Genomic DNA, 12123 nt, shown 5'->3' with positions numbered 1-12123 from the left:
AAACAGAAAATAAATAAGCTGTCAGTAACATAGAGAACAAAAAGGCCATGATGTGCTACGATCAGGAAATGTCTGGGTTGATGAGGGGTGGGTGATGCAGGTCCACAGGCAGGGAGCAGTGTGCACACCGCCTCTAACCTACAGCCACGTTCTTCGGAAGAAATTGATGACTAGACAAGAACTCTGGTTCCATGTGGCTTGCAAGCTTTTTATAAGTCTTGCTCCTTGGTATAAACGGCCGTTGCACAACTGAGAAAGTAAAACTAAATATCTTTATTCCGACATTGGAAATTTGTCTGCGACAGTAAAATCTCTTGTCCAGCAGACACGGAGAGGAAGCCTATTAAGGGCAAAACCCTGCAGATTCAGCACCACGGACAGAGCAATCAAAACAGTTCTCCACTTGAATGTGCGGCGCAAGTCTCGTTAAGATTGAGTAAATTAAGTCTTGTTGTGAGTGATTACGTAGCGGCCCATGCGGCTGTGGTATTGCGACGGGAGTGAGGACTTTAACCCCGAAAGAGAACAAGCTACTCATGTCTTCATGGACACACATGAGCGATTGTTTGTCAGAACGGAGCGCCATGGAGCAGCCGAGTGGTGTAGCCTAGTTGAATACATAGCTACCACGTGACATCAAATGTCAGCCCACTGCTCCTGAAATGCAGAGCTTTAAAAACTCATTTTGATTGATACTTTCTCGAAGTCTGAAGTCTCGACAGTTATGACGACTGTTTTCGTTTCAACGCTCTGCAGATATTTTGAGAAAATCTTTTATTTTTTTCTTGCTAACTAATCAGACATGCAGAGCCGCTCCGACGCTTCCCTTGGAAGTTAATTAAAGTCAAGTGTTTCCGTAGAGATAGTCTAAATGTTTGTTTTGTACTGTGCCCTTGAAGTTGAAGGTTTCAAAGTAGAGTTTAGTTAATGTGGTATTAAAAACCTGACGAGGGTGTCACTTGACATTCTCCAATACTGAATAAGTCACTGAAACAGTTAAGGAACAGTTATTATCTAATCATTTTGATTCTCGAATAATTGATGATGTGGTTTAACACAAAATATAATGTGATAAATAATAAATCAAATGTGAGAATATTTTCAGCTTTTCTGTTTCTTGAAATGTTTATCAGACAAAGCGATCTTTTTCAATCTTTTACAGCTAATGTGTTGTATTGGTCACTATTTTAATTAATATGCAATCTGTCAAATAAACCATAAAGCCCTGGTGAAGGCTGGACCATTCGTATGCAAGCAGCATGGACATACACGTGGCTGAATATAGCGTTGTGAAACTGCTACTACAGTCTGTATTAAAAGGTATAAGTGTTTGATTTGAGTGCTGGTGTGACTCTTACATCCAGGCCCCCAGTGGCCTAAAGGACGAGGCACTGACCTCCTAAGCCTGGGATTGTGGGTTCAAGTCCCATCTGGGGTGAAAGTTGTTATCTTATAGAAGTTTAATTGTTCCAACAGTAATGTGTATTTCAAAACGTATTGCTTTGTACAACAGTAACACTTCAGATATATTCTTTCTCCAGAGGTCTCGGCCAGCTTCCCGCCGGGGACGACCGTCAGCTACACCTTCAAGGAGCCGTACGAGTCGAGCCGGAACAGCAGCGCCCTGCCGTCCTCCATCTACTCCGACAGGACGCTGAGAGGAGAGAACGTCTCCCTGAGCTTCAGCACCAACCAGAGTCCGGCTCTGCTGCTCTACGTCAGCTCCTACTACAGAGAGTCCCTGGCCCTGCTCATCAACAAGCACGGTGACGAGGCTTTTATTTTGAAGGAGTTTGTTTGCGTGGCAGATATGTCTTGTTTCATTCTCCTTGTTGGGTTTCATGTATTTCAATTATTGTTGAACGAGATTATTCAAACTTGAGGATGAGACGAGTATTAAAGCTTCCTCTTCTCCTCTTTATCGACAAGCTTTTTGCTCCTTTATCATCAATACAACATTCCTCTAGTCTAGTTCCTCCCCTTTGCTTTGTCTCATTTCCTCCTTATTTGTTCTCTCCTCTTGTTTTCATCCACCTTTTTCAAACCTCAGAGATTACAAGTCTCTTCACCTCTCTTCATCTTCCTCCCTCAACCTTTTTCAATTAGTTTCCTCTGTTGGCATCTTACCTTTCCTCCCCTCTTCCTTTCACTCACGTCATTTTCTCCTGCTATCGAGCTCTCCTCCTTTACGTCTTCCTCCCTCCCTCCTCCCCCTCATCCTGTGCTCTGCAGCTTTTACCAGATCAGGTCTGTCAGATCTTTCCTCTCCCTGGATTCCCCCCCCCCCCCCCGTCAGCCTCTGCTGCCTTTTAATCCATCCAGCCGGTCTGGCTATTATATTTTGTCTCAGGCTGAAGAAGACGAAGGGTTCACTGGTCTTATCACTGAGACTGTGGTGCTGAATGTCCTCTCCTTATTCAAGAGTGTGGTCTTCAATTTGAGCGCATCACTTGTTTATTTCACTTTTTACATTTTGTAATGTTCTCCCTCAAAACCCTGTCCTAAATAGACCCCGCTTACACTTGGAGCTCTGCTCAAATTGTATGTTTGATCCCTGACTCATTGCAGGCGCGTTCCCCTTCAACCCTCTATTAAAGGCTCAGCTAATATGAGCTTGAATCACAGTTAACTTTAGCTCTGTAGCGCTGAGCTTTGTTTTTGTGAGTGAAGGTCTGGGTGCTTCGGGATATAACATTATTCTCAGTGGTATATGCGGCGGCTATCTGTGCCACAGACTGTAACACGCTTCACTAAACGGCACCGCTGTTAGCTCCCCCTCGAGCACACTGACAGGAGGCCGGTGCAGCTATTATAGTGAAAGTATGGGCGACGCCCTAGTATACATATTAACTGTCCTTCGTATAACTGTATGATTTATTTTGGTTCTTTACAAAAGTGGTAAAGAAATGAATATAAAGAAAGCCTCGGAGGACGGACGTGGATGAGCCCATCAGAGACACTCAACGAGGCAGAGATCATTTCATCAGTCAGCACGACACCAGGCATTCTCTGGGTTGGGGAATTTCATTTTGACAGGGTTATTGCACACAAAAGACAGAGGGCAGATAAATCCGGGAGCAGAAGTTTAGCACACAGAAGCAGTCTGAGTGTGAGGAGAACGAGCTGGAGCGCAGGAAACCTGAGCCAGCAGCAGCAGCACATCTGTGTGCAGGCATACAGTAGAAGCGGAGCAAATCCAAGCGCAAGCAGCGGCCATTTGGGTTAACACACACAGGGCTCTGAGGGAAAGCCTTAATCTCAACGTGAATTCAATAAGTCATGCTCTGAAATTGAAAAACCACGCTCTTGAATAAAGATAAGAGAAAAGCTCCATTTGATGCTGAGAGAACAATAGTTTGGTGGGCTGGTAATGGGTGGCAGGTCAGTGTGCTGCTGAATAAAACAGCAGAAACCTTGCCGATGTGTTTTGTAAACTTTGGTGCGACATAATGATGTTGTGAGTTCGGCTTTTAAGAGAAGTAGGAGGCACTTTGAATTTAAAATTACATTTTCAGTATTCAGTAGTCCAATCAAATTGGCACTTTGCTGGCAGATTAGCTGCAAATGGATTTTATTTTCTGGTGTTAATGACTCAGAGAAAGCTGATGGACAGCAGGGCATTAAAGGTTTCATGCTGACCGCGGAGACGTCAGGTGAATGCACTTAAACTGAAGTGTCCAATTAAGTCCCTGAGAGCTTTCTCTTATTTGCCTGGAGAGGGCTCATTCCTTTTCACCCTCGACTGCAATTACACCTCCTCAGCCCGAACACAAGCTCGGGCATCTTTTCCAGCATTCATGTGTTATCAGAGCAGCAGCAGGTAGCTGCAGGTCCTCCTAACAGCCAATTATCCCCTCACGTTCCACATCAGAGAGACGTTCATGTATGATTTGTTATCTTTAGTCACACTAATATAGTGCATGCTGTAAAATAACAATATTTTTTGTTGAATTCTTTTCTTAAATCTGCACTTTACGTTCTTAATATTAACATAATTCATTTAACTTAATTAATTTAACTTAATTAAATAGGTGTTAACCTCTGAGCCAAGATTAAAGGACGAGGCCATTTTCAGGAAAGCAAAAAACGTAATCTTGAACTTCCGTTTTAAATGATGATTATGTTTTAAATGAGTTTCCTGTTTTTGTGAGATCTAAAACGTGACCCCATGGTGTGATGTGCGTCTGTGTGTGAAGATGTGCTGGAGGTGAGATACAAGCTGGACAGCGGCAGAGATGCTGAGGTGTTGAGGAGCAGCGTGGAGAGCCTGGCCGACGGACAACTACACACCGTCACCATCAGCAGACTGACGGACTCTGTGTCCGTGCAGGTAAAACCACCTCACCTGTTCTTCAGATGTACTCGTCTTTTGCTTCGGTTTGGTCTCCTGCTGCTCCCACTTACTTCACCAGCTGCACGCTTTCTTTGTCTGTCTGCTGTTTGGTGCTGGGCAGTGAGCATTAACTTGGGTCGTCGGAGCTAATTTGCAGGAAACAGCTGCTACAGTGTTCTGCGTGGAGACCCAACCTTGCATTGATTGTGCTGTGTGCTCATAGACGAAGGAGACATTTCTTTTCTTTTGGCCTTTTTTTTGGATCAGAAATGTCTCCTGTTAGAATGAGGACATGGGTCTACACAAGACAGTCTATTTCCTGAAAATATAACAGAAGGAAGGCTGTAAAATGATCACTATCACTCAACAACACTGCAGCTTCCTGTCTGTTTCTTTTACACCTTCATCGGGGTTATTTATTACTAACGTAAATGGTTTCTCCAAAACACAGATATTGCTACCTAGCGTTAGCAAAACGAAGTGCAAATGCTAACTTAGCTCATTGATGAAACATGAACTCGACCGTGTACGTGAATGACATCAGCTGACAGGAAGTAAACATGGACCCAAGTTGTTACCGAGCACTAGAACTCCATGGAATCGGTCTATATCTGCTTCCAGCTACATTACATGAGATGCACCTCATATTTCACTGGAGCCTCACACACCAGGCCGCTGCACCCATGCAAGACGAGGTCGCCTTGTTTTTCTATCTCTGGGTGTTGATAATTATCCACCGAGGCTGCTGGTTGGATGAAGTTAACCTCATATTTCACGAGAGGCTGTTGTTGACAAGATAAGACATTCATAAGATCCAGATATGATTACAATGCTTCATATTTCACGTGGAGCTCTGTTAATGTGTTGTTTGTCCCTGCTGCCCTGCCGTCCTCGCATTCAGGGCAGTAAAGTGCTGACGGGGGCTTTCTCATATCGATGAATATCACAATACTGTATCACAGTACCAACAGGGAGCAGATGGGACTGCCTCTGCGTGTGCATCTGTATGTGCGTCATTGTATTCGGGAATCGGTGGCTCGTTTGGCAAACGTTGAACAAGGTAAAAGCGACAGGCCAGCAGCAGCTGCGTTTTGACAACACTGGCAGTACGACAAAGTGTATGAACTCGAGCGGGCAAGTCGAAAGAAAACCGACAGCTTCTCTTTCAGTGCCTGTAGTTTTCAGTAAGTATTTACAGCAGATAAACATAAAATTGGGTGTGTTTTGGTCCCTGAATTATAAATCCTAATGTTCGTGGAGCACAGACACATACGCTCCCCACAGGCTGAACTCTTCGTGAACGTTTTCCTGCCATCCTCAGGCTGAAGTTTCATCTTTGCATGTAAGGTGTCTACCGCCACGAGTCATCAAAGTCAGACATTTTCAAATGCAAATTTAGGAAACAAGTGTTCTCTTTCAGATCGACCAGAGACCGAGAGAAGACTTCAACCTGACATCTGACGGAGAATTCAACGCCATCAAGTCGCTGGTGTTGGGCAGAGTGCACGGTGAGTGAGGAGGCAGTAAAAGCAGAGACGATGTCTTTTTAATAGGAGAGCGTTGGGACTTACACTTATTTGAACAGCTTTGAAGTGATACTTGTGGCGGTTGCACGATGTACTTATCCGTAGAGTTTATTACCTACAGTAGAGTGTGGAGAGGCAGACAGGAGTACCAGAACAGGAGCAAAGCAATGACACCTGAAAGAAAGGTCCAACTACTAAATCAATATCAGTTTATGTGTATGCTATTATTCCAAATATTTAATCTGCTTTATCTTTCGGTCAGACAACCCTTTCTGATGGGGAACTGTCTTCTCCTCAAAGCCACCAGACTCTGTTGGCACATGGGAGAAGTTTTAACACGATCGCTTTTTATAAAACGCGTGTTTGCGCCCCCATCTTCGTGCATATTTTACTCTAATTATGCAGGTTTCAGTTTAGCTGTCAAAACAAATCTAGAAGAGCTTGATGCATAATTGATTTGTTTGATAACTGAAAGATAATTGATAGCCTTTCACTGCATGAATCATCATCATAAACGGAGCGAAACAGAGAGAAACATGTCGTATGGAGATGTTCAGCATCAGTAAATGAGTGCAGGAGCATGTCTTCCTGTAAATCACCTGCACAGATATCGAGCCTGGAAAGGAAAACCTCCCCCTGTGGGAGAGTAAAACCACATCCACCCCGTGTGTAGTCCTGGACAGGCACCTGCAACAGAGTCGGGGGGGTCAGACAGTAATTGGCTCCGCCATGACTTATTCATGTTCTCTTTAAACCGGCTCCATCAGAGACGGACTGAGATATCAGCTGTTAATAACGTCAGGGGCTGAGAGGCCACAGGCTGCAGCCACAGCTGTCTGTTGAGACACAGACACAACAAACTGTCAATTCAAAAGGAAACACGCTGGCTTCTACAAATAGCTTCCATCAGAGGCGAGTAACGTCAAATAATGACCACAAACCATCTCTGATTATGATTTCTGTGTTTAGTTTGTGGCGTTTTACTAGAAAGGAAGCATCAGTGTGTTAGTGTTGTGTGACACTCTAAATAAAACAATATACGCTTCATTTATTCATCTTTTCATGTTTTTTCAAGACGTTCAGAAGATTTTCATTGACTTGCACACATGCAATACGTGTTATTTAGTTTTTCTTTATTTTTACTTTCCTGGTATTTCTTCTCTGCGGTGCAGAGACATGTAAATACTTGCAGTCTGGGACATGGAAATGATTTGAACATTTCATTAGTCATTGGCAGCTTTATTTCACAATGTCGGTCTAAACACGAGTATCTGTCCAAATCAAATAGTACAAAATGAATGTGTCATGTTAAATACGGCCAGCATCTATCTTATGGAGAAGCTAATACATTATCTCCAAGATCTTTTCTCTGTTTTTGGCTGTGAAGCTCCGGGATGCTGTAACTCAGCTCGGTGTGTTTTGACCCCGTCATGTCGGCATGTGGCCGGTCCTCCCCTCTGGCAGATCAGGATCAGAAAAGCAGCAGGAAAGTGGATTTTCTGTCGTTTCCTGCCAACCCCGTCATCCATCAGCCTAACTAATGGACCCGGAAGGAATACAGAGAGACGTGGGGGGGGGGGGGTGATGGAGTGAAGAGTGTTGCTGCTGAGGGGAGCTTACAGGCGGCAGTAATGTTTCCTGCTGCTCTCATCAACATACAGACGTGTCACCTCTCAGTCATCTGAACAGACACTGATGCAGATGCTTACAGCGGTAACGTCGGCTCTCACAGCTGCTGTGGAGGAGTGGAGGTGAATGATGAAGGGATTTAAGTCCATAAAGTAGACAGATTGGAGGTGAAAGTGCACATCTGTCCCGAGTAGTGATTGATATTGATGCAGACTGGAAGCTGAACAATTGACAGTCTGTCAGCTGCAATGGGGGGGGGGGGGGGGGGGGTTAATCATTAGAGTCAATGTGCTGCCACTGTTGTCCTGCTCTGATAACAGGGGAATGTGAGGCAGAGTCAATGGGCCCATCAGTGTATAAGTCTTGATTGCGTGAGCCTCTAAACGAAAGGTTAAAAGTTCATCCACCAGTATAGAATAAATACAATCTGATTTCCGATCTCGTTCTTTAACACTCGAGGGTTCCAGTTCATTAACCTGTGCTCTGAAAACCACATTGGAATGAAACAACAACCCAAAGAAGCGTTTGAATTTAAATTGCCTTTTAGGAGCAAAGCACTTGTTTTCATCAAAAATGTTCCTTGTTTCTGGATGAATGTAGAAATGAGTGTCTAAAATAAATGACCCACGCGTATTAAAGATATAGTTCAACATTTTCAGACATTTCTTGCACAAACGTGTAGTTTTTACACGTTTTGTGATTAAACAAATGAGATACAGCATGTTAGTTAATGAGTTTCACACGTGCTGATTGCGCATTTTGTTTCATTTGGACAGATCTTGGCTGTTTCATGTCTTTGTGCTAAGCTAAGCTAAACAGATAGCATCAATCTTCCTCTCGGATATTAGGCGAATAAGCGTATTTCCCAACAGGACAAACTATTCTTTGAAAGAAATAATTGACAGCCTCGACTGTTTCAAGAAAACGATCCCTTCTCCCAGAGCAGTTTTCTATTGTCTCTTGAAACACGTGGCAGACATTTAAAAAAGGTCGTAATATCCAATTTTAGGATGATTAAATCATGTTTTACGACTTAATCATTGCCAGGAACCATTTGTTTCACATCATTATTTCAAGTTTCAAACTCTTGTGTCTCCAGAGTCCGATGATTCGGATCCAGACCTGTCCCGGTTGGCGTCTCTCGGTTTTACCGGCTGTCTCTCGGTGGTCCACTTTAACTCCATCAGCCCTCTGAAAGCTGCTCTGCTCCACCCGCACACCAGCCCCGTCGTCATCACCGGACCTTTAGTCCAGTCCAACTGCGGCGCCTCGGCGTCGGCCGATCCCTACGCAGCAGAGAACACGCACCACCTGTCAGGTAGGAGGGGAGGAGCCGGTTTGGTTCACTGGACAAACATTTAATGTAAGATTCATTGTTTTGAGGTACTATAGTGTGGAGGGAGCTTTGGGTTTAAAAGGTTGTAAGGAATTTGAAACGTATCCCTTGGATTCAACTGTTGCAGTGAGCAGTGAGCTGACACTCAGTCGGGGTAGAGGGTCCTCAACTGTGAACGTTTGCCCCAGGACTCCCCAAGGTTAATTCAGCCACAGCTGGGAAATTGGTTACTTTAAAAAAAATGCAATATTAGAAAGCCATATGCTCCCTCGAATCACCTGTGGTCGTTCACAGCAGTGCATTGTGGTTATTCAGAGGATGTTATTGTCTTCTCATGTTAGATCTCACTCTTCTTCTCTTTTCCCTCATTGCCAAATAATTGCTCACCATTTTCTTTACATCGTATTGCAGTAAATGTGGAATATAGGTCAGCTAAAAGTCTGATAAAATAAAAAAATAAAGTGAGTTCTTGACCTTGGCCACTGACAGTGATGTATGCATAGGAATCTGTGGCTGTTCGGCTGTTTCCCCTCTTTGTTTCTGTGCATTTGTTCTTGGTTCGGAGCTGCTGTTTGAAACTGTGTAATGGGCTCATTACGTATGTACACCTTGTTGAGGAGAATCATGACAATGTGCTTGATGAGATAATTAATTTGGAACACACTGGGGAGTTTCCAGTGTCTTTCCTCTGCTCTCCTTTTCATCCAGCTTCATGTTGCTTCATTAGAGTCCTTTGGAGAGCTGCTGCTGTACTCCCTCTCGGCTCTGAATGTCGATGCTCTCATGTTGTCTCTGAATGTCTCTCTTTTCTCTCCCGGTGCCCTATTTCCCTCCTTTCTTCTCTCTCTCTTCCACCTTCCTACCTTTCATTTCCTCTGTCTCTGTCTCTGCTGTAGACCAGTCTGGTTCAGTGGGTTCAGGTCAACCTTTAGTCAATGCCATCCGGACTGACTCGGCTCTGATTGGAGGTACTGGAGCCTGTTTCACTTCTTTTTCCCACTATGTTTGTACTGGACTTCTAACTACCAGAGTCAGAGATTACGCTCAATATTTAATTCATGAGCAGTTTTCTTCTGAAAGACAGCAAAGCTGATGTGATTCCATCCATTTTCTGCTCACTGAGAAAGATTCAAAGTGACGATTGATAAGCTTACATATAAAAAAGTGAGCGAGTCAAAAGTCATTGAAAAGCGTCCGTTAAATCTCTGTGACTGCGTCTCGGTGCACAAAGGACAGCTGAAGTAATTAAACCTCCGCTGACACGACTTGCTGATGGAGAAACTTTCACACTGTTATCTTCCAATGCAAACCAAAGCAATGTGGGGCGAAATTGATTGCGGCTGTATTTTTTTGAAATTGCAATTAAATGAAACTTTTCTGGGGATAATGAAATGTGCTGAACAGAAGGGTTCGGCAGAGGCTGAATATGGGAAAGTCTGCTCGCTGTGCGTTGGAAGTTCAGATTAGTGGGACAAACCGGACCGCGGGGCAAAAGAGCTCACGGGCCCGGGGGAGGCGGAGATGGGCAGGAATAATCACAGCGGCGTCACAAAGGACCAAAGTCGACTGCGATAGATTTATTCCCCAGAAAGTCAGCGTGGCAGTCAGCAAGCAACAAGGCTTCCCAGGATTCAGAGCGATGAACGCACATCAAGATGCCACTGCTGAGTTAGGATACGGGCTCTGCTCAGCTGGTTGTCAGCAGTGGTGAAAGAAGTATTTAAATAAATGATGTAAACGTAGAAATACACCACAGTGTGTAAATACTCCATTACACGTAAAAGCCCTGCATTCAAAATGTCACGTAAAAGAAGAAGTGTAGCGTTTTGCGGGCTCTATTAGCAGAAATGGTGGGTAATATGTTTTCCTCACCTGATAATAAGAATCGTGTTTTTTAAATATTATTTCGGCTGAAGTGCATCATGTTCTAAATAGGACTAAAAACAGACGTGTTTTTTTCCAGGTGATTATTAATTTGTGTGAACATGTAATGTACGTTAAAAGAAGAAAACAACAAACCCTGTTTTGAAAAACATTTCTCCACCCGGTTGTGAAAAAAAGCTTAGATTTGGAAAATCAGAAATAGGCTGAGATATATTCATGACTGTACATTTAGGAGGGAGATTGTTACTGTTTAGCCTAGCTTAGCACAATGACTTCAAACCAACAGTGTACATGTAGTGTCTTGTTAGAATGCAAAGCCTGGACTTCTGTCGTGGGGTCACAGCGGCCACCTGGTGTCGACTTCACGGCCTACGCTCACAGATTGTTATTCGTTGTAAAGTGCTTTTTATTGATTTTGTTTAGTTTTTCCTTCGTGCCTCCACAGTCAGTGCTAAATTAAGATAAACATGCTACCTTGCAGGCGTCATAGCAGTGGTGATCTTCGTGATCGTGACCGGCCTGGCGATAACCGCCAGATTCCTCTACCGCAGAAAGGAGACGTATAGGAACCAGGAAGTGAAGGGAGTCAAACAGGAGGACAGCCAGGATTTCCCCTTCAACAACCAGACGGACTCCCAGAACGTCTCCACTGGGAACCCAAAGGAGTATTTCATGTAGCTGGAGGCCTGATGAACACGTGGTGTCAGACAGTAAAGTCCTGCCACGCCTCAGGACTTCACGCTGCACTCAGAGCCACATTCAGAGACTTCACCGGAGAATGTGGCTCAACAGATTACAGATTACAATACACCGTTTCTTCTCTTTCTGTACATAGTGTATATATTGATACAAACAGTGCTGGACATATACGGTGTTGATATCCTTTTAAATATTCAAAAATGTAAATGTGGAAGTGAAGTTTACGGCAAACTAATGCCACTATGTCATATGGAGAGGTTGCAAATACTCTTGTGAAACTGATTTTTATTTATGGTTTAGAGGATTCAAACACAACTTTATTTCACTTAATCAGTGAAATGGTGACTGGAGTCGTTTGGCTGATTCATGTTTCTATGAGGATAATGAACACGGGTGTTTGCTTGAACTGTAATTATGCCCCAAGGAAGCAAATCATTCTCAGTCCAGACTCATCAAATACCTACACCTGGTCAGTGGCCCTAAACCTCAAACGATGTCGCTCTACGAACCCCGCGAGCGTCAGTTTCCACACGTTACACGCATGTCTTTCTCGAAATAAACCTCTCTCTAAACAGGGAGTTAGGTTTCAATAACAAAACCACTGACAGGCAAGACAAGTTTATTTGAAGAGCACATTTCAACAAGGCAAGTGCTTCACATGAAACGATTAAAAGCATCAAAACATAAGGCAAAAGAAAAGGAGATTGAAAATCAAT

The 12123-nt window shown here is 43.7% G+C and overlaps 1 protein-coding gene across 1 annotated transcript in view; it reads left to right on the top strand.

Moving 5' to 3' along the window:
* Positions 1–11386, top strand: part of LOC306789664 (contactin-associated protein-like 4) — a gene marked incomplete at both ends in the record, with an annotated part of 72122 nt that extends 60736 nt beyond the window's left edge. Inside the window, 6 exons of the mRNA XM_079285727.1 lie at positions 1542–1766; positions 4197–4330; positions 5754–5841; positions 8588–8806; positions 9721–9792; positions 11190–11386. Coding sequence (XP_079141853.1) covers positions 1542–1766; positions 4197–4330; positions 5754–5841; positions 8588–8806; positions 9721–9792; positions 11190–11386 — 935 coding nt within the window. The remainder of the gene's footprint in view (positions 1–1541; positions 1767–4196; positions 4331–5753; positions 5842–8587; positions 8807–9720; positions 9793–11189) is intronic.
* Between the last annotated feature and the right edge of the window lie 737 nt (positions 11387–12123).

This window comes from Melanostigma gelatinosum (assembly GCF_949748355.1).
Source record: "Melanostigma gelatinosum genome assembly, chromosome: 15".
Lineage (NCBI taxonomy): Eukaryota > Metazoa > Chordata > Actinopteri > Perciformes > Zoarcidae > Melanostigma > Melanostigma gelatinosum.
The sequence above is the reverse complement of the archived record's forward strand: the minus strand, read 5'-3'. Positions and strand labels throughout refer to the sequence as shown.